At 39.9% G+C, this 23,371-nt stretch overlaps 1 protein-coding gene and 1 pseudogene across 5 annotated transcripts in view; one reads left to right on the plus strand and one right to left on the minus strand.

Moving 5' to 3' along the window:
• Dnm3 (dynamin 3) overlaps positions 1-23,371 on the minus strand; it is a 457,535-nt gene that overhangs the window by 253,693 nt on the left and 180,471 nt on the right. For 3 of the 5 annotated variants that reach the window (XM_076941476.1, XM_034513130.2, XM_076941475.1), the window contains exons 13-14: positions 16,668-16,719; positions 15,786-15,815 (exon numbers count right to left, since the gene is read on the minus strand). In XM_076941476.1, coding sequence (XP_076797591.1) covers positions 15,786-15,815; positions 16,668-16,719 — 82 coding nt within the window. The remainder of the gene's footprint in view (positions 1-15,785; positions 15,816-16,667; positions 16,720-23,371) is intronic. The other 2 variants (XM_034513132.2, XM_034513134.2) reach the window with 1 other exon arrangement.
• LOC117716189 (large ribosomal subunit protein eL42-like) lies at positions 19,604-19,940 on the plus strand (annotated as a pseudogene).

Consider the following 23,371-nt stretch of genomic DNA (forward strand, 5'->3'; position numbering starts at 1 on the left):
CCATTGGCTAAGTTATCTAAAGACCAGTGTTTTTCAGAGCACCGAACCTCGAGAGGCAGGACAAAGGAAAGACCAGGCACTGGGCAGGATTAGAGGCCATGGACATCAGAATTTGGACTTTATCCTAAATATGAAGAAGTGTTTTGGGAACGGCTATAAGCTAAGAGGGCCATGTTCTTGTTCATGCTCTCAGTGAAACAAAATGATAAAAACACATCAAGTACTTCCCTTGTTTGCAGTGTTAGCAATGGGTTTCAGGGGAGAGTGTTGGAGTTTCTGGTTAAAGTCAGTCTTTCCCTTACTTGTGGATGTTAATTACCCATGTTCTCCCTGACCTCCATAATCATGGCTAATTGAAGTTTGGCTCTAACTCAAGAGAATCCATGAGGAAACCTAATAAGGTATGTAGCAGATGAAATTGTGATTTCGATTGGAAACTAAAGCCCCTGTAAGTAACAGGCATTTTGATTTCTGTGGGAAATGGAGAGGTCCTGGCAAATATCAGTCATCCAGAACAGCTATTTTGTTAATCCCCTAAACTAGTTGCAGATGTTGGCTCAAACAGCCAGAATTTTGCATCTGTAATTTTAAAATTGTCTCATGTTTCTAAAACTTGACTCCACATGCACCGGAAATCACTGACATGAATTATGAGGCCCAGGAAGAGAAGAAGCAGAAGAAACGGCAGAAGAGATAGGAGATAATCCTGAGAGTGGCTGGGCTCTGTCTGGGCTGTGTGCACAGGATGAGTGAGGGATGACACAGTTCCTTCCTCCAGGACATGGATTCTGCAACCAGACATCTGAAAATGAAAATCCACAAGGAGATGTACCAAACAAGAGGAAGTTGTTATAGATGGCTGCGTTCTCAAAAACACATCCTCCTTTTCCCCATCCCCTCCTCCGCTTGACAACAGGTCAACAGGAAGGCCAGAATGCTAGAAAAATAAAAAGGTTTCTGAAGGTGGGGGGAGGATGGCTAAAAACATAATTGTAAACTGGAAATTCCTTACCTTAATGAAGAAAGTCATTTTTTAGCAAAATAGGGAAGGAAATAATAAAAAAATCCTATTACTAATCCAATGTTCTAGTTCTTTCCATAAAATATGTCAGAGATTCGGGACTTAAAGAGTGCATATTATCATATGAACAAAAGAATAACCAGAGGCCACTAAAAATGAATTGCACTGTGATAAGACGCTATTATTATCTGTCTTGCTCGGGCTCATTTTCATGTGTATTTCTGTGCACCATTTCCAAGACTCTGCTCCATCCATCCAAGCAGTCTAAGTGGCAGCAGATCTAGTAATCTGCCCACAGGGGCCATCCATCACAAGCTCTGTGTAAATAACGTCACCAGAATGCAGGACAAACGTTTCAGCCAATTACTTAGTAAGGAGGGGGTTTGGTGCCGGGCTTCAGGGAACCAAGATGTGATTATAAAACCAGGGCGCTCATTTCCTGAATGGGGAACATTCATCCTGGAGAGGTTAACCTAACGGAATCCCACGGGGTGGAAAAGGGCTGGTTTCTGAATCAAAGACATTTCATAGTAATTTTGAGGTTGAGCATTTCATTCCTTCGTTTTGCTGAAGAACTACATATTTACATTTTGTTCAAAAGTTTATCTAAAAGCTATGCTTCTTTTCTAAACTTACATAATTAAAAAATGCATACTACTAGACAAATAAAGCCACTTTGGTCTTCCTAGATTTAAATCTCAGAGCAGCATTAACTCTTGAGTAACCCAGACTACTCTAGGGAGGTCGTGATTTCGCTGCATCACAGGACTTCCGCAAAAGGAAACATGAGCCCACAGAAACTGTGAGGGGCCTGTTCATTGCAAATATTTGGGGGAAGGAGGAGAGAGAGGCTCTATGAAAGGCAGGGAAATTATAACACATAGAATTCTAGACTGATCCCCAGAGCTACCATATGGGGGATCTGCAAGCTCTTGTTTTCAATTAGGATTGCCATATTAGAAAATATTTAAATTTTTGCAAGGTTTACACTGACATTAATGTATTGACATGTAGATACCTGGCCAGAGACTCCTTAGAGCAGTGGCAATTCCAGTGAAGCTAAGAATGAAACCCATGAGGCTAAACAAGAGGTCCTCCCTTATTATTATGGGTTTTGCATGAAGCTCCTTTCCCATGAATACATTTGGTGAAACTCTCTAATTGTGGTGAATTAAGGACTGAGTTAAAGATGGCCTCTTTGGATGCTCCCAAGTCAAACACACTAATACAGGAAAGGTGTCAATGATGCTATTGTGCTAGGTGTGAAAAAAAATCCATGCTCTGGGAAAAGAAAGGGCAATGTGCCTCAGTCATAGTGAATTTGGGAATATTTACAATTGGTGGGTTGGATTTCAATATGAGAAGCAATGGTCAAGAATGAACACAAGTCTTCTGCTGAAAATGTGAGTGTGCCTTGGCTTTTACTGGCTGTTCTTTTCACTGTCCTGACAAGCCAGTGGCCTCCTGCCCTAGAGACAGAATTCTGGTACAGAACCTGGGTGTCATCACTAAGAAGGATCCCTGGGTCCCTTTATAATCAATGATGCTTGACAGTGTGTCTTTTGCTAATCCCTTCAATTACTGAATTAAAAGGACTGGGGTCTTCTAATGACTATAAAGTTGGCATCACTGTGATGGGTTCTCAGCCCATGAACTGGGGGTGAAGTTCTCAGCCAACCAACAGCTGAAAGCTCCCCTTTTCCCTCATCAGTGAAAAGCTTGAAAGGCCTAGCACTTCACACAGAGCTGGGGTGTCTAGCACTTCACACAGCGCTGGGGTGTCTTACTGTCTCCCTACCAGGCATACCAAGCAGGTAAGCAATATATATATATATATATATATATATATATATATATATATATATATATACCCTTTTCTACAAATGATAATTTTATTTCAACAGCAAAATATGCTACTCTGAAATTGAATACTAGGAGAATGAATTCGATTTATAAGTGGTTGCTTTGCCCCAGAAGCTAGAGATCTTATGCTGGGAAAATACAGATACTTGGTGAAGATATTAGTAGATGATGTTGCAGGGTTTGATTGAGGTGGAAGAACATGATCATGTAACTGGAAATCAAACATCCTTTCTAATGGTGTCTCTGAAGCCTGGAGAAGTACTTTTATCATCATTGTATACATTCTTAAATCAAACCCCAATTTCAAAACTGATACTAACAGATTAAAAGATTACTTTCATTAAAAATTAAAGATAAAAAGATTACTTTCATTAAAAATTAAAAAAAAAAACAGTTAATAAAACCCATTACTGGTTTATAGTATTCTGAGAGGAATAACATATCAAAGTAGAAACAGAAGATAGAAGTATGCAAAGAGTTAAAAAATTAAAATTATGTGGAAAAAAAGCTACCAGAGAATCCTGTAAATCCTAATATAGAATGTCCTTATTCAGTATTCTCACACACCAATCATTAGAAAACATAATTCAAAACATCCCATTTATAATTACATCTCAGAAAGAAGTGTGAATGTACCTATGTTAAGGAAAATGGAAAATATAATCAACAGAATAAACAATCATCTGATCAGAAGGAGGAACAGCATATGAACAAAAGAGGTTTTGTCCTGGATTAATTTTATAAGCTTTGCAAGCTCCCCAGTTGCAATTTAAATAATGTTCTGGTTGGAATATAACAAGATTTTAATCTTCGACTAAGAGTGAGCAATTTACAGGAGAATAAAAAAAAGAATGTTTGAAAAAGGATGGCAATGAAAGGAAATGGCTGGCAGAGGCTAAAATAAACGAGAGAGCTGAAGTAGTTAAGAAACACAGCACTATACAAAAGTCAGCAGACGGAGGGACACGATGAATCACCTAAGTAAAGATGCCATGTTCAAAGGCTCACCCTTGACTGGGCCTGGGGCCAGGATCCACCACTTGTCTACAATTGTACTACCTAGGGTAGTGCTTTTCCAAAGACCACTTACATGACTCATAAAAGAGAAGAAACAGTGATGGCCCCTGCTTCAAGGGTTGCTGATGATCCGGATGCATTAATGTAAGAAGCATACTTCAAGCAACGGCTGCCTGCAAAAGTGTTTGAGAAGTGTGAATTGGAGCTAGGTGTGGTGGCACGAACCTGTGAAGCCCAGTGCTAGAGGGTTTAGGCAAAAGGACTGGGAACCCAGCAGCAGCCTAGGCTACACAGGAAGTGGTGAACAGTGTGTGTTCTGATCACTACACTGTCACAGATGAAGTTAATGTATGAACAAGGGTATTGCAAACCAGTGGCGATAGAATACATCATGCGTGCAGTTGCACAGGTGCATGGGATAGGTGGCAGTAGTAATTGAATTAGATGCCACAACTGTATCTCCTTTACAACAGCCTCTCAGAGACAGATTCATTAATCGTGTCCCTTGGACAAAAGAAGAGACAGAAATGGGGTGCTAGGTGATACCTGCTGCTGGTGAGGGCAGAGCCATAGACAGATACCTGGCAGCTAGGCTACAGAATCCATGTTCAGAATGTCCACATTCTGCTCTGTAAGTTGTCCCCCACTTTGTACCGTGTGCTGGGATGAGCCCTACCTAGGTGGGCTACAGAGCCAGATGCCCAGAATGACTTCATAAACTTGGGGAAGGGGAAGACTATGTTCAAAATATGTGTGAAATTAAAAATTGTTTTAAGTAATAAAAATCATTTTTAAATATGATGAGCATATGGGTGGATAGTTTACTGCTCTTGGGGTGGAAACTTCCTTTCTAATGATAAATGTTGTGGAAAAAAGGAAAGAAAAAGAGCAAGGCATTGCCAGATTTCAAAGTAGGGGTGGCACAGAGGCACCAGGCATGTGAAAAGAGTGAGGGAAGTAAGGACCGGTGCTGTGGCAGGGTGGCGCAGAGGCGAGGAAGAGCTTCAGATTTTTCATAGCACAGGAGGATAGGTATGACTGATGTCCAGTATTTCAAAGTAGTATTTCTGAATGCCTTCAACACAAAGAAACAGTCCTCTAAGGAGGTACATGTACCAATTACACAAATCTGATCATTATACACTGTGTACGTATATTTGAATTTCAGATTGTACCTCAGAAATACTTTACTATGTAGAAAAAAATAGATATTATATCTTTAATAAAGGTTAAAAAGAAAAAGAATAACGGATATCACTATAATTTTAAAAATCCTTACCAAAACATTACAAAAGTTAAAAAGTACAAGTAAATAAAACTATTAGTAAATGAAATAAAAGTTCAATACAAAAGGTCAAAAATACCATATAAAATTAAGTTATGAAGCAAAAATATTTTAAAAATTCAAAAACAGTAAGGGAAGGCAAGAACAGTTCATTTAGAAAAAAATACTCATCAGTAAACATGAAATACTTCTCACAGCTTCAGAGGACAGAAGCATGTGACCTAGACAAAAAAATCATTTCCATACACTTAAGTACAAATCCAGAAAACTACTATGGAAAAAAACATATACAAGAAGTAAGACAAAATATATGTTTTTTTAAATTATCCAAACAAAATTAGTACCTATTATTTTATAATTTAAAAAGTTAAAGAGGCGGAAAATGCTTTATAACATATGAAAAATATCTAAATTATTTTAAAAAGCTTAAAAGTCAATACAAAAATAAATCGAGTGCCCTGCAGAAGGTTAAAGGACGCACCAGACATTTCAAAAGCCAGAAAAATCTAAAAGCAGCTTTGAATACAAAAGTGAAAAGCTGCTTCAAAGCCAGCAAAAGAAAAAAAAGTCAAAACATCAATGTATTACTCTTTGCATCAGACTATCAAAACCTATTTAAAGTAGACTTATTTGGAACTGGGGTTTAGAACCTTGTATGTGTATCACTGTTGGTCTGTTGACCAGTGCAGCAATTTTGGAAGAATAGCAACTATGCAATGGAAACATCAAAGACTATTTCATGGTAGGTGGTTAGGATAGAAACACAAGCATCAAATCACAGTGAAACTTCAGTGAAACTGGTATTCCTGATGGATAAAGTAGGAATCCATAAGGGGTGGGTGGTATAGGGTGAGCAAGGCATTGGACTGGGCATATGATGGACCAATCAGAAAGATATAAGCAGCAGACTTTGGTGTTGGCTAGAACAACAATCTCAGAGTGTTTCACCTTGCAGGTGCCTGAGTGCCATATAGCAAAAGCTTCTCCAAGATATGGAGTCAAGACTTGATACTCTGGGATCAAACAGCTGATACAATCCCAATGTCCATGAATACTAAAGTCACAGACTGGAACATCTTAAGAAGCCACTCATTCATTGATGCAGAGAAGTGCTTGGGTCTGAAAATCACAATTAATAAAATGGCTTCTTTAGTGGGAGATGCTAAATTTAAAAAAAAAAAAGTTATATAAGTTCCAGGAAATGCTAGAGCCACTCAGGTAAGGAATCAAACTCACCTTGCTTATAGATGAAAACAAAAAACACAAACAAACAAAAACAAAGAGGCCATCAGATGAAGGAAGGGAGGAAAAGACAGGGCAGGGGAAAAAGAGGAACAGGAAGAGATGGGTGGCCACTGAGGCCAGACTTCTACTGACCAAAGGGAAGCTGCAGCCCAGGGGTAGGCTAGATTCTGTTTACTGAAGTTTTTGAGATAATTTGAATAAACAGAATTCTCTTTGACTTTTTATGACATGTAAGTCTTTAATTAAGACTTAAGTTGGCTCTAAAAGTATGGCAAGCATATTTTTTGTCTCATCTAGAGAAAAACACAATTGCTACGTAGTAAGTCATATTCCAAGCAAAATTCTAAATTTAAAAGATACATAACTGCACAAAGAACCATCTTTCTACTGGTCTCATGGTCTCCATTCTCTCTCCTTAGTAAAGTAATTCTTTTCACATCTTAAGAGGTATTGACTGGCCCCTTTGGAATAATTTATAGAGTTTAGAGATAAAAGAGGAATTCAAATGGCTGTTGCTTCCTCAGTGTTGATTAGATTGACTTATATATCGCTTAAATTCATTGTTTCCAGAAAACATTGCAGTAAGAAAAGCATCGGAAATAGAAATAATAGCAAATAAATATAATGATGGTTTGCAGGGATTCAGACTATGGCGTGAGATTCTTGTAATTCATCAACTATGGGAAGCAATGGAAGCCTAGGATTATGAGAAGGCCAATGGTCACTTGTCCTTCCATGTCCACTGCTGCTCTCCTCACGACAGCTAGGAAATGAGAGCAGCCCAGATGCCTGTTAACTGATGAATGGGTGATGGAAGTACTGATATTTTAATAATAGCCATATGTAAACTTACTACTGTGGAAGTATCCTAAATATATACACATACACTTATATAAAAAGTGATTAAATAGACTCACCCTATAACAGGAAATCAATACCCCAACAATATACCCCGTGCGAACAAATAAACCTAGCATCAGAAATGGGCTACCTCTTTTTGAGTCATTGGCCAATGAGTCCCTTAAGTTCCCTCAGACATTACTGAATATTGTCACTGTTCTTAGTTTCCCTTCAGAATTTCACAGTAGGACCTTCTTGTTGGAGACACTATATACTTGAGTTATAAAACATGGAGAAATCAAGGGGATTCTGACCTACAGGCGTCATCTCCACTGGCTAGCTTCCACATTGTTAGAAGGTGCTGTTCACACTACCAGGAAATACAAGCAGTCATCACTCTTACTCATCTGTGAACCTGGTGAACAACTGTAATGGCTGACCTCACAAGCTATGTCCACTGGAACAATGGTGGCATGGATGGAAATTATGAAATGCAACAATGTAGCTCAACCACTTGCTGAGTGACTGTGAGAAACATTCCATGAGATGGAACTCGTACCTGACACCATTAATGGGACTAAGAAAACATGTCTAAATGGGTCATCAGCCCTAGGGAAGAACCTACCCATAACATCTGCTAATAACTATAATACTATACCCATAGACCAGTGCATCTCTCGAGCCCCATCAGAAAAGCTTCTTTTCGTAGTAGATGGCAGCTAACATGGACAACTGCAACATGGAGAGAAGAAGAAGCTAGAGAGTTATAAATGGGACATTCACAATACATTCCTTACGCCAAGGCTCAGGGATCTATGGAAGTGGGGCCAGAGAGGATGTCAGAGCCAGAGGCGGTAGATGGCTTCAGTGATTGTTTTCTGAACACAGCAGTGCAGCTGCACATATGAACTCACAGTGATTGTGACAGCACACACGAGACCCGCACAAGCTCAAGCCAGACAAGAGCCTGGCATGGAGAGGGAAGGAAGGGGGAGGCCAGAAGGACCTCCACTAGTTTTGGAGCCACTGCCATTTGATGACTATGGGGACACAGTATCAGTTTTCTTTACTGGTGTGACCCTGAGTAGGTTGATGACACTACAGGACAGGCCCTGGTCCCAAAAGCAGTTAGGCCACACAAAGTGGAATCAATGGGTTTTAAAAAGAAACAGGAAGAAAGAAAACTCGGGGGGGCTAGGTGAATAAAAAATGGGGGTGGATCTGAGAGGAGTTGGAAGAAGGGGTGAATATGGTCTAAATGTATGGTAGGAACTTTTTGTATTATTTGAAAAACGGTGATATTTTATTTCATGTCTTCATTTCCTGGTTTGAATAGATCCATCTTACTTCAGTACAATTAATAAACTCTGTATGTTCTTTAATGTAAATTTCTAGATAGAAATTAAACAAAAATAAATAAATTTATTTTTTAAAAGAACAAGCTTACACTCAAATAACCTGGATTTGAATCTTGGAAACCTCATTGATAATCTGTGTGAGTCAGGGTGCAATAACTCTGCCTCAGCTGTGTGACTGGTAATACCAAAGTAATAGGGGTGATTATCTCAGGGGTGAATTAACAAGCTCTCTGTCTCTCTGTCTCTCTGTCTCTCTCTGTCTCTCTCTGTCTCTCTCTGTCTCTCTCTCTGTCTCTCTCTGTCTCTCTCTGTCTCTCTCTGTCTCTCTCTGTCTCTCTCTGTCTCTCTCTCTCTCTCTCTAACACACACACACACGAATACCTGAAACCACTTCTATGTTTACACATTTACTTCTTACTATCTATCTCATTTAATATTTACAAAGTCCTTGGAAGCAGCAACTCTTGTTATCTCATTTCAGATTCGATACTCAGGAACAATGTGCTTCTGCTTACACGGTGACTTTACATTTTCATAACCATATGATGCTGCTTCTCAATCTTGCACTAATCTACAGAATTATTTTTAAAGGAAAGGGAAAGCAGGGAGTGGAATTATGATAATAGATTAGGGAAAAATCATTAAATTAGTCCATCAGGTAGCTATGGAGTTCTAATAGGAGGAGTTGAACCACTGTTATGACTTTGAGAAGGTGACTCTCCCAAGCATCTACTTCTCCAGATGGAATTGTCCAAATGACAAACATTCAGCAAATGCCTACCAGCCTCTGGTGTACCTCCGGGAGTGGCTGGGCTCTCTTCTTTGAACAGCAGCTCTGAGTTTCAGGTGAGAAGGCCCATCCCCACCTCCAGGCCTTCTGGTCAGGTGAGGAGCCAGCTCTGTGCTCACATTTCCAGGCCTAGGCCAGTTAAGTATAGTTTGCTATCCAGTCACAGTGGCTGTGTATGGGCGCATGCTCCAGGAGTCTGATCAAAGTAAAATTCCAGAGGTTTTTCTGAAAACCCTGGGTTCTTCTATCCTTGCTGGATGCCAGCTAGGTAGGAAATGCCCTGAGTGATGGTAGCAGTCACACTTGGGGCCCTGGAGTGGAGCCCAACAGCAACAAATGGAACCAAAAATATGGAAGGGGCCAGTCCACGTCATGAATTATAAAATCCACAATTCTACTACCCCCTTATCTCAATTACATACATTAATAAATCCATTTTTCCAGTCTCTTCAGTTGAGTTTTCTGAAATTTACTGAAAGAATCCAAACTGATGTAAATATTGGTATCAGGAAATCAGTTAAGTGTCAGGATAAAGGGGATTAAAATGAAGAGACGGCTACAAGCTTCTTCAGCTAGGGACCTGGCAGTCATTGTAACCTAGTTCTAAAATAACGAAATTAAACCCTGGCTATACTTCACTCAAGCTGTGTACCATAGCAGCTGGAGAATGGGAACCTTGGCCCCCAAACTTGAGGATTGGATAGTGTGAATTATTTTTTTTTTTTTTTTTTTTTTTGAGACATGAAGGAGAGTCTAAGAAAAAATGTTAATTAAATTTTCAAAAAAGTAAAAGGAGGAGGAATCCTGTTTGGAAACAAAGGATCTTCGCTGCTTGGAGCTTATAGGACAGAAGACTAATAAGCCAGTTACCTGAATATTTACAGCACAGGTTGGGAAGTCACGATCCAATCTACCATTGGAGCAGTAGCGAGCACATTGCTATGAAATGCAAAAATGATAGTCTGCAGCTCTGAGGGACGCTGGTGGCCCACACAAGCAGCTGCTTTCCTCTCTCCTCAGGAGGACATCCTCATACTCACACAGCTGTAGGTGAGCACAGTCTGGGTGCTTCTCTGTCCTACACCAGAGAGGCTGATATGTGACTTATTGGTCACTTAAATGTCAATCATCCCTCTTTTCCTTTAACACACTCAAGTCTAGAAAATCTCATCCCTGTCCTCTTTAGCTACCCACATCTTAAGACAAACAAGGCTCCACCATGCCTCTCCATGCTTCCCCAAGGAGCGCTAGCCTTCCAGTGAGCCCAAACAACTGAGGGTATTCTCAAGTCTGGCTGTCATGTTATTGTTTAATATGAAATGTCCCTTGGGGCTCCAAGGATCAAGGCCTGGTTGCCAGCTGGTAAGTTCTGAGAAAACCACTGGACCATGAGAGTTTTGAGGTACTTGCTAGATCAATGTATAACAATGCATACATAATTGGATGACATTAGTAGGTCAGTGTGTGTCCTTGATGCCCTTGGAAAGGTGCATCTTCTGTCCGACGCTTCCTTGGTCTCAGCTTCATGGCTGGCACAAGGTGAGCAGCTTGCTTCACTATGCTTTCTTCCACCAGATGTCCCAGCTCAGGACAGTGAAAAAGAATGAAGCCAGCAATGTATGGACGGGAACCATGAGGCAAAGTCACACTCACTTCCTTAAGTTGTTTCTCTCAAGCATCTGGTCAAACTGACATGAGTCTTCATCTTGAGAGTCTTCATCTTCCTGACTTCTTGGGGCTGTCACATTTCACTACATAAGGCTTTCACTGTAATGGCTGCTAAGATTCGGGGGCTGTTTGCTGCTTGGTTAATGTTTCCTAGGTTATACTCAATTCAAACCACTCCAAAAAGGCAGTGTCTTGCCACACTTATCTCTCTGCAAAACTGCAATGTGAATTTTCTCCTGCCCTTTCATGCTGACTCTGTGAAAATCTCAGATCATAACAATTCAGTTTTATGTTTCTTCAGCTTGATGTCGACTTTGAATTACAGACTAGAAAAGCAGTCTGTAAGGCCAATAGGACTGCTGATATCACTAGGTTTCAGATGATGCCTTACCTCCTAACAACATCCCCTGTGCTTCCTGGGACCCCCATTTCAGAGGACCATCCACTACCATTGACTGTTCTTCCTTGGAAAGTTCTCTGCCTTTGTCTTCTATTCCACTCCTTTCCAGGTTGTCCAGTCTCTCTTACCACTTCTTGATCCTCTTTTCAGTTTCTCGTGTGCTCTAGTTCTTTCTCCACCATTCTTTGGACCCTGTATTTCTTCTTATGGTGTCAGCCTTTGGAGTTAATCTCATCTGTCCTATTATTTTGATCACTGCTTTATAGATCAGCAACTGTAAAACATATCCCTCCATTCTACATGACTCCCAAGCTCCAAGCCATAATGATATCTCTGGTAGAGACAGACAACTCTCACACTCTTTTCCACCCACTCTAACATGCTCCTTTTCCTGCCTTCCTTTGTCAGTGGATCCTCTGAGCCATAAGCCTGACTAAAACTGGTTTGAATCTCTTTCTTTTATTTGCTCTCTGATACCAATATTTGCATCTTTAACACAAATTACTCAAAATCACCATTAATTCCTGGATCTATACTTGTGCTCTTCCAAACCATTCTGTAGACTTTCCTGATACAAAAGTCAGCTAATATCCCTTCCCTATTGGAAACCTATCAGTAGCTCTCCTGTGACTTTAAAGAAGGTCCCTGTCTCTTCTGAATCAAGACACATCTAGTTTCCTAGCTGGCTTCCCAAGTTGTGAATATAGACTCACATTCAACAGATCTGCCAGCGCTTTGTGTCTGAATCAAAACCTAACCTTCCTTGTTCCTTTCCTGTGCCCAAATCAGAAGTTTGAGAGCAATGGAGTCCTGAACCCTCTTCCTAGTATCCAGTTCATCCCCAGAGCTTCTGAACTTACAAATTTATCAGCATTTCCACTAACTCAGAAATATCCATAATTTCTTATCCAAAAGGTCTTAACTAGTCTCTTTCTACCTTGCCTCCTGTCCAAAGCCACCCCTGATTCCAAAACCAGCAGGATGCTTCTAAAATGTTCGTGGGGTTGTGCTAAGAACTCAGTGTTTGCTCTTAGCAAACTAAAAAAGCTTTGCTGGAACTCCGATCCTCGTAACGGCAGGCAAAACGTCGTAAGGAAAACTCGAACAGTTAAATGAGATGGTGTAAGACCCTAAGGAGGGAAAGTAGTCAGACACACAGGACAGAGCTAGAAGTGGTATTTCAGTATGACTTGGGTGAGCAAACGTATCTAGAATTAGTACAAAACACGGGGTGCTTGCTTACCAATATCCCCAACTGTACTATCAATACATCTTACTGCCCTACATATTGCCACAGGTCTTTGGCACATTTAGATTTTAAATACATGTTAAATGAGTAGAGAGATGACTGAAGCTTCCATTTAAATGGTGAAAAGCCCAACTTTATGCAAATTGCATGATTGTAATTTTAGGTGGCACATGTTGGCATTGATTTGTAGGACTCCTAAAATGTCAAGGCAGATGAAAACGAGTGGGGTAGCATCCTGTGTTATTTCTGTTGCATGGAGGTTACCAAGTTTACCTCATACCTCAGAGCCTTAAGGGGACTTCAGAGTGGATGTATCCCTTGAGAGAGGCTGCAGCACCTTTCAGCTTTATCGTGCATGCAGCAGCCGTGGGAAGGCTGGGAACTAAGGTCCCAGGCGCTGCACTTTTTCCTAGGCAGACTATTTGTACATAGATCCAAGTGAACATAAAACACTCAGATTCTAAAGAAAACAACTTTTAAGTTGTGGTGGTATATATCTGCTAAGCAGAAAAACCACAAAGGATCCTCTTAAATACATGGTCATATGTTATAAATGGTAGTATTTGATTCTGGAAAGTAAGTTATTGAGATTCATAAGCTAATATTTGCAAATTGACAGTACTCTTTTAAATGATAACAAAATCTAGCCTGAAATTAGAGATTTACCACTTTCAGTTAGTCTACCTGCTGGGCCTATTGTTTCAGTACATAAATAAATTATGTTGGGTGGAAGGACACAGAGAATGTAGGGTCCTGCATGACATTATATAAATACTGTTTTTCTTTTTTTTTTCTTTATTGGATATTTTATTTACATTTCAGATGCCATCCCGTTTCCCCATTTCCCATCCCTAGAAAACCCCTACCCCATCCTCGCTTCTACTTTTTGCTTTTATACTATTTTTTTAAATGTTAATCAAAGCCTTTATAAGTTTGGTAATGCTCAATAACATGATGCCCATACAATCAGAAGTGTAACGCAATACCCAACCTAGATATATCAACTATCTTTGACTGGTGGAGACATGCAAACATCCACCTCCATGTCCGACCCCCCCCCCACTCTTGTCACCTTCTCCTCCTCCTCTCCTTACTCCTCCTCCTCTCCTTACTCCTCCCACCTTAGCTCCTCCTACATAACACCCTTCCTGTTAAAATAAAACTTTTCTCTTAAAATACAATTAGAGCATAACTATACCAATTTGTGTCAATAAGGTACAAGATAGACCTAATACTCAGTCCATCATTTTGTTGACTAAACAGAACCTCTGTCATCCTTCCTAATTAAAAGACTTAGTTCTGATAAAGCTAAAACTTTTTCTAAAGCTAACATTACTTTGACTTTCAACACTTGAGTGACCCTAAAAGTTTAGAGTACTGTTTTCCAACATGCACCCAATTCTGTTATTTTGGGTTATAAAACCTCCATTATGTGTGGGATTCGATGTTCTTGGCAAAAAATGAAGTCAACAGAAACACAGCTATGATCTCAGCATTTCGAGATTTTCTAACTGAGAATAATTCCAAGCTTTCAATATTTCAAATCTAATTTAAAATAGGCTTCCAGGCCACTACACTATTGTTTTTCCTACCAGTGTCTACTGACCATGAGGGGACATTTATAGGTAACCCCTGCCACACCAAGTTATAATCTAGACATTGTGGGTATTGGAGTAATTGTTGTAACTTCTAATTTTCCAAATAGTTCTGTAGTCCCATCTTTTTCTTTTTTAAGATTTATCTATTTATTTTATGTATTCACCATTGCTCTCTTCAGAGGCACCAGAAGAGGGCATCAGACCCCATTGTAGATGGCTGTGAGCCTCCATGTGGTTACTGGAAATTGAACTCAGGACCTCTGGAAGTCAGTGCTCTTAACCACTGAGCCATCTCTCTAGCCCCCTTATCTCCATCTTATAACATCTATAACTTTCTCAAACTTTATATGTTTTCATATATAAGTTCCAAGTAGCACATGGCTTCTGGGAGCAAGGATTTTACTCTTTCTGGGGTGTGCATGTATCTTGTATTTGGCTGTGGAAGTATCTTTATGCATATTGTTTCTGACATCCACAATTACCTGGTAGAGATTCTCTTTTGTAGCCCAGTTGGACTGGCTCTCACTATGTAGGCCAGGCTGACCTTTGACTCTTGATAGTCCTCTGTCTCATGCTCCTGCATGCCTCCCCATAAATAACTTTCCAGAGATGCATTCTGTTCTTCCTGTCACACATTTGAGCAAACTTGGGATCATTTTGGATAAAGCTCTGTGGTTGCGAAGGAACATGATTAAAGTTGAACTCAGAAACACCAAAACTTGTGTTTTCCTAAATAGTAGGGGCAAATAACTGGCCCACACAAATCTCCTTCTCCATCTGTGCAGCTGGAAGGACAAGCCTATTTCTTTCATAGCATAAATGAGAACACAGTTTCTTTCTAAATTCCTCTGTGGTCATGCTTCTGTAAAAAGTAGAGAGACCATCTAATATTAAAAGATTCAACTCTGCAGCCATATTCTAAAAAAACAGTATAATTTTGCTCTGGGATTTATTCTTTAAAAATACAAATAATTGAAATTGGGCAAAATGACAAATAACTATATCAAAGTCAGATAATCAATGTTCACCCACCTTTTTGAAGCATCAGGTACATTTATTGAAATTATTATATGTAGGAAAGAGAAAGGCTTATGTCTCAGAACAATAAAGCAGAAAGGGATAGAGGGGGAGACCGTTAATGATTTTAATGATTTTAAGGGCCCATTAAAATTAGAGAAACATCCAGGCACCCACCAGGTGAAGGGTTTATTATTACAGCATTGTAGGGTTTACTAGCCCATACGTTTCAACCACAGCGAGTTATTAGCAGTGAAGGATGACCCTCTAAAGAAGAGTTTTATTTCAGTGCTAGAGTGTTAATAACAAGACAATCTAAGTTTAAAAAAAAATTAGTAGCAGGCGCTAGTTGAGTTAATCAGTTAAAGACAAACTGTGCCCTTGGGAAGCTAAAGAAAAAAGCAACAGTAAAGCTTACAGAACTTAGCTCGTACAATTTGCCTTGAAGGCGGAAGATTGGTTCCCTGAAATAGCAAAGAATTATATGCTTTAGTTCAAAAAAAGAGAAAGGTTTTAAAATAAAGTCTGTTATTACATCTTCTCCTTTCAAAACAATGGGAAAAAAATCGTCTAGAGCAGAGGTTTCAATTTGTTCAATAATTGTACCTCTTCGTTAAAAAAAAAAAAAAAGCTTTAAAAGAGATCATCATTGTTTTGACTTGAAAAGAAATAACAATGCAAATATTCATTATCACATAAAACACAGAAGAGACAGCAAACTGTCGGAGTTAATGCAATCTCTGCAGAGCGAGCGCTGTTAGTCAGAGACAGCTGGTCAGCCCCAAAGCTCAAAAAACTCAAGTGAGCAGATCACATTAGCAATTAACACCATCCTTAGCCAATAGAAAGTTGGCGTGGCAGAGATTAAACCCAACACTGCCTTCTTTCTGAGCTGTCCCTTCACTGTTACCAAGCTGTGCAAATGTGTGAACTAGCCAGCAGCACCTGGAAGCCCATGCAACTACTCACCGTATTTTTAACCTTGAACTGCCTTGGGGTTCAAGGTTAAATTAAGTTCGGTGGTAACTGGAAGCAAGCAAAAGAGGACACGAAGAGTCTAATACGAAATGCACAGCAAGTAGCGGGAGTTTACGTAAGGTGAGGCGGTAGGGTTAACTGCAAAAATAGCCAAAATGAAATGCAAAATTCGCTCCAAAAACTTGAAAAGCAAAAGTAAAACAAAAAGCTGCACCTTAAGCAAAACCTACATATGATTAATTTTCATTTATATATATATATAAAAAAGCTGTCAGTCAAGCAGTTTAGCTCCAATGCTTTGGGGCATGCATGCACTGGGTTGCTTACATGGTTCCTACCTGGTTTCCAATTGTGCTTTTCTTGTGAACCTGACTGCTCCTCTGCTGAGCACTGAGAAAAGCAAAGGAGAGTAGCACTGAAGAAACTCAGACTTTTTTCTGAACAAGTAACAGATACTAAAATACATTACACATTTAACAAAACAAAACAAAACAAAACACCCTTGAGGCAGAAGTAACAGCATCAAGCCAGGTCCGTCTAATTCTGGAAGATAAAACAACCCAGTTGGATTTCTTGCAGCAATTAGCAACCAGAAACAAAAACTATAATTACTCATGTGGGGAAAAAAAAAACCTACATTAGTAACAATGGGTCGGCTGATGTGGTGATGGCTACGGAGACTTCTCACAGTGTGCACAATAAGGAGACTGGGCATCCGATAATGCTTATGGAGTTTTCTATGCACTAGCAACTTTCATTCACACAGTGTGTAACATGTATTATTTTCTTGTTCATTACCCTCTACTTTCATCAGCACTATTCTATTCAAAGGTCAAAACCAAGGTCCTTGCCATAGGTTTCAAGGCCCCACTCCACTGATGGCCACTCCCTGCCACTTGGCATAGCCCTGCACAAGAGGTTTTGTAGTGGCTTACTGCTCTAAAGATATTGCTCCTATACTTCTGCAAGGTCCCTAATGTCTTTTCAAGTGCTAGCCTGAATTTGTCTTTACAGTGAAGCCTAAGTTGGTCACTACATAAAAGTGGGTCCATGCTTTCCTCCAGAGACACCCCTGTGTCCTCACTATCATTCTCACTGTGATATTTCACCTTCCAATCTGCTAAAGTTTGTTTTGTGTCTGTTTCTCCACACACACCCTTCCACATCAAACTGGAAGACAGGAGACTCTGTGTCTGTTTTGCTTACTGTTCTATCCCCAGGGCTTACAGAGGGCCAGTAACAAACATGGCAGCAGGTTATCTATTGAGTGAAAAGTTTCTCGAGACTGGGGAGGGTTAACGTCGGTTGTCACTCTTAACAACTTAGCCCCTGAGCCTACACTGTTAAGTGTGATGATATTCTAGCTCTCAGAAGAATGAAGGCTTTGGCTCCATGGATCCGTAGATCTATCATAAGAAAGCATAGCTCATCTCAGGTACTCTGGCAGGAGTAGCGATTGCCTACCCTCTGTCAGCTCATCTAAAGTCTATGTTCAGAGAACAGTGGAATGATCTGAAACACAGAAGAGATAGATTAAAGCCACAAGCTGTCTGCTTAAAGTGATTGGATGTTATAGTTCAGTAGCAAGATAGAAATCAAAAACCCACTTAGAACAGTTGTTCAAAACAGCAGATTTTCACAATCTCCCCTGACATATTTAAGCTGCTTGCCTCTGCTCAAACTCATAAAATCCACACACTGTATTGGGCTGAGGTAGAGCAGAGTGGGTGCTGAGAAGTAACACTGTATTTCTGGTTGCTGGAGATATTTTTTCGTGTGCTTTTGCTTTTCACTTCTAATGTACTAACTTTAGTTTCTTTCTTGCCTTTGGCTTAGTTTGGTCACTCTTAGCTGAATGACCAGTCCCCTCCTTTCTTTTCAACCATTCCTTTAAGGAATATTAGCCCAAAGTACTCAGTGTTTTGTAAGCACCCATGGAAAAGCCAGCTTGTGTCTGGCCAGGATCCCACGTGCCCACACTGCCCTCTGGCTGCCCACCAATCCTGGCACAGTGGATGTCTCAAATACCACTCTTCTCGAGCTTGAGCTTCCCTGTCCTACGTTGTCTCTCCAAAAATCCCCTTTCCAGGGGCCTCCTGGGCTCACCCATCTTCTAGGAATAAACAGGAAAATGTCTTCTGCAATGTGACCTTGGCCTTGGCTGCGGCCAACTTCCAACATGTGCTTGTGTTTTAAGGGGCCACACCTTTAAGAAACCTCGAGTGAGCATGATCACTTAGAAGCTACAACAGACCCAGAAGTGAGTTTTTTTTTTTTTTTTTGATAAATTCTCGTGGACTTTATGATGTGTATAGATTCACTTAAAATAACACCGGGAAAAGGAAGGAAGCAGAATTTAGGACAGAATCTAACCTTAGGCTGAGTGTGACCTCATGGGACCACAGGGTCTCAGTGGCAAAGTGTGAAGGTATGAATCATCTCAGGTGTGGGTGACTCAGACAGAGAAGGAAGGTGAACGGGATGAGCTGTCTCTTGGACTCAAGGTTTTGTCTGTCTGGGTGGTTAGTTTTGGTTTCTGATTGGGGTTATCTACAGTGTTAGAGATTGAACCTAAGACTTTCTACGTGGTAGGCAGGGAGGCTTCTGCTGATTTACACGCACAGCCATCTTAGGCTCCTTCTAGATCCAAATGCCTTTGAGCCCCAACATTTCTCTCAGGGCTTATTAGCAATGTCAGATAAAAGGTTTTTCTGCTAACAGGGTTCCTGTAGGGAACAATGCTTGCTAACTACTACCATTTACTCAGAGGAAAACATTTGTTTATGAGCCAATCTAAAGTACCAGTGTTAGAATAAGTCCTATCTAACACTACTTTGTACCTAATGAATACCTTTTTTTTTTTTTTCCGGCAACTTCCCCCATAAACTCAAACAAATGGCTGATAATTACATACTTGGGTTCACACAGTTGTTCCATAAATAATAAAAAAGTAAGTAAGTTATTTAATTAAAACACACTCATTATCGTAATTCTTGGTAAGTTGCTGAATGATTTAACACTGTGTTCATAATAGAACATGTGAATAATTTAAGTTAATTTGAGTCTTGAGATATATTCTTGGATATGGATACATACTTGGTTATCTCAGCTATCATAGAAAATATGCTCACATACAGTGTTCTGATTTGACATAAATCAAAAATTTTTAGTGCAGCAACCTTGAAGAAGAAGAAGTAGAAATGAATCAGGTATGGTCCTTATAACCAAAAGTATGAGTTCAAGTAAAGATGTGTGTGGCTTTTTCTGAGCTGATAGCGCTCCTGCGAACATGGTGAACGTTCCTAAGAACCGATGGACATTCTGCAAGAAATGTGGGAAGCACCAACCCCACAAGGTGACCCAGTACATGAAGGGCAAGGATTCTTTGTATGCCCAGGGAAAGCGGCGTTATGACAGGAAACAGAGTGGCTATGGTGGGCAGACTAAGCCTATTTTTCGCAAAAAGGCTAAAACTGCAAAGAAGCTTGTGCTGTGACTGGAGTGCATTGAGTCCAGCTGCAGGTCTAAGAGGATGCTGGCTATTAAAGAGGTGCAATCATTTTGAACTGGGAGGCGACAAGAAGAAAAAGGGCCAAGTGATCCAGTTCTAAGCCAATTTTGTTATGAAGACAATAAAATCTTGAGCTTTCACCCTCTTTGATTGTCTTTGGGGAGGGAATAAATTAAAGCTTTCAGAAACTGAAAAAAAAGATGTGTGTGTATGTATTTGTGTGTAATATATATGTTTACATATATATGTAATACAAAACACAACAAATAAAGAGGAAGCTTTATTAAAACAAGAGAATATATTAGAAAAAAAGAGTCCTGTTTTCAGATTTGGAATAAAATTACCTCAGCTCCTATTATGTGTGGGAATGTTTCTTTCACTGTGCAAAGTTTTGCCAGAAACTGAAGCATAAAACCATATTCAGTCTATTATACTTATGCTCAAGACATAATGATTTTTAAAGTAAATAATAGGAAATTGAAATTTTTATAAAATTTAAGAGCCCATTAGAAGCCATCTAAACAAAAAAAGCTATAATGTCACTTCTTCCTTCATGTCCTCCTCCATGAACAGCACAGAGACAGAAGACTGTGCCAAGGATGTGCATGACCACCCATCAGCCAAGTCCTGTACATGGGGACTGCTCGCAACATCTAGAGACCAGGAGTACTATTTCAGTCTGCTCTCCTGAGACTTCTATAGAAAATTTAAAATGTGAATTGTAACACAAGAACACATCCACTATATTCCTCAAAGAGGGTTTTTTAATCAAAGCCAGGGTATGGAGAGGGGAGGATTCAGGGAAGCTGCACATAAAACTTTGATGGTGAATTCATGGACTCAATTTGTAAATGACCTTAAAAACCTTCTAGACCAATAAGTTTATGTTGGGGCCAGTTACAGAGAATTTAGCCATCAAAAAACAGCAGATAGCATTCAGTGTTTCTAAGCCAGAAAATAGTATGGCCAAAGAATTGCTTTCATAAAAATTACTTCCCCAAAATGAGTAGTAGTGATTCCTAAGCCAGAAAGAGAGGGGGCAGCCAGCCCAGACCATCTCTTCAGATGTTGGAGTTCTCCTCAGCATTCACAATCAAATCAAGTTCCCTTTATGGAGTCTGTCTTCTGAGAAGCCTCCAGTTATCTCTCCTTGCCACGAGCCCTAAAGCCTTCTGTTTGTGCCCATACTGGATAACCAGGCTGGTGTCACAGGCAGGTCTTTATTGCTTTTCCAGCAATGTCGGCACTTTGATGGCAGATGGTGCACTGTATACCGTTTATTTCTTCTACCAGTGTTCCATTGATAATACCAAATACAACGTTGAAGGTAGTTTCTTAAGAACCGCATTGTTGGTGTGTTTGTTTGTCTGAGGAATGGATGTGACTGCCCCTGTGCCACTGTGCATGTGTAGTGGTCAGAGGACAATTTGTAAGACTTACTTCTCTCCTATCACCATGTGGTCCTAGGGATTAAACTCGGGTTGTCAGGCTTGGCAGTAGCAGCTTTACCTACTGAGCCATCTTGCCAATTTCTTAAGAAACATTTTTGGTATTTTATTTTTATGGCATGTTTATGTATTACCAAACTATCAATGTTTAGCTGCAAAAAGAAGTTTAAATACTCTGAAGAACCGTAATTATAGTCATGTAGTAAAGGAATATTTATTTGGGGACTACAAAAAGTTCAAACTTTCTGGAATATAAAGTTGAGGGCTGATGACCATGTACCAAGCTAAGGTTATAAGCAGAAGACAGGTATAGAAGACTTTGGAAGTCATGCTAATTAATTCAGACTCTGTCCTGAAAGCAATGGAGAATCCCCACAAGAGTGAAGATGATCAGGACAAGTGGCAGGGAAACTTGTGTAGCAACCCAAGTGAGAGAAGAAAAGCTTTGGTAAAGCATCAATGGCTGAAGAAAGGACTCTATAAGAGTGTGGGCGTGTGTATAAAACAATTGAAGAGGTCATGAGTTTGAGAGGGAGTTGGGGAGCACAGGACGAGTTGGGGAGGACAGAAGGGTGGGTGGAAATGATATACAGTGCTCATACAGAATTCTCAATAATATAAAAAATTTAAATTTTAAAACAGGCTTCAGAATAAAAACCCACTTATCTTTAAAATGGTGCTTGGAACATTGGACTTCATTACTCACTTGAATGGGGAATGCATTTTTATTTTTAAAAAATTATTTATTTGGGGGTGATTGTAACATAATTACATCATTTTCTTCTTTCCTTTCCTCCTTCTGAACCATTCATTAACCCCTCTTTGCTCTCTTGCAAATTCATGACCTCTTTTTAATTATTGTTGTCATATATTATATATGTGTGTGTGTATATATATATGTATATATATAATGTGTGTATACATATATACATACATATATATTTCTAAATACATAAATACAACCTGCTCAATGTGCATAATGTTATTTGTGTGTGTGTTTTCAGGGCTGATCATTAGGTATTGGGTGACCAATCAGTATGTTCTTCCTTAAGGAAGGCTCTGTCTCCCACTCTCTGTATTCTTTATGCTAAAGTAGAGTAGTGATACTTTCAATATCTTCTCAATTTGCCCAAACTTTAGAGTTCAGTCTGACAACCATCCCAGTCAGGGACCAAACATTCAAATATTTTATTCCTAAACTTATATATGAGTCAAAAGAAAAAAGAGGAAAGAAAGGAAGGAAGGAAGGAAGGAAGGAAGGAAGGAAGGAAGGAAGGAAGAAAGGAAGGATGGAAGGAAAAAATCACAGCAAAACAAAACCCCAAAACAACAACAACAAAAACCTTTCTATTATCCCCTAGTATCCAAGCTCAGGCTGCACGGGAGAGGGGACACTTTTGTGCAGAGAGGGACAAGGAATATACTTGCTCTAGGAGTTATTTTTGCTGTAGGGAAACATGAAAGAAGAATGTAGCAGGAAAGGCCCTGCCCTGCTGGCTCTGGTGTTTAGTGGAAGGTTTAAACTCACTGCCTTTGATCAACGGCAGGAGAGGCATTCCTCGGGATCAGGAAAGAGACACAGTGAGGGTCCCAGGCCCCAGCATTTTCATGCTGCTCACATAACAAGATCTGAAGTAAGCTCACTGTATCATTTCAAGTGTGAGAAAACAGGTGTTCAGATCTCCTCAGCAGACGGGAAGCTAAACTGACCTTGGGGTCTGCTGCTTGCAGTGGGGGGATGTGTCTTTAATGGTCCATGACTGGAGCTTTGGTTCTCTTAAACCATGGACAGCATAAATCTCAGGGACTCAAGAGGCAATTTGTGTCCAAGAACGAATCCAAGAAGGGCACAAGAATTTGAACTTTCACTTCCCAAGTCATTCAGCGAAGGCATTTGCCCTTATGTTCAAACAGTGTGACTGCTGGGAATGCCAGAAACTGACAGACAACTGGCCCAGGCCTTATTTTCTCAAATAGCAAAGACGAGGTAGGTTACCTAAGAAAATATAATTTAGGAGATTTTTTTCCCCTCTGACCAGGAAGAAGGACACATTTTTAATCTCTTAAGTCATGAAGAAAGTTG

Source organism: Arvicanthis niloticus, chromosome 10 (assembly GCF_011762505.2).
Source record: "Arvicanthis niloticus isolate mArvNil1 chromosome 10, mArvNil1.pat.X, whole genome shotgun sequence".
In the NCBI taxonomy this organism is placed as follows: domain Eukaryota; kingdom Metazoa; phylum Chordata; class Mammalia; order Rodentia; family Muridae; genus Arvicanthis; species Arvicanthis niloticus.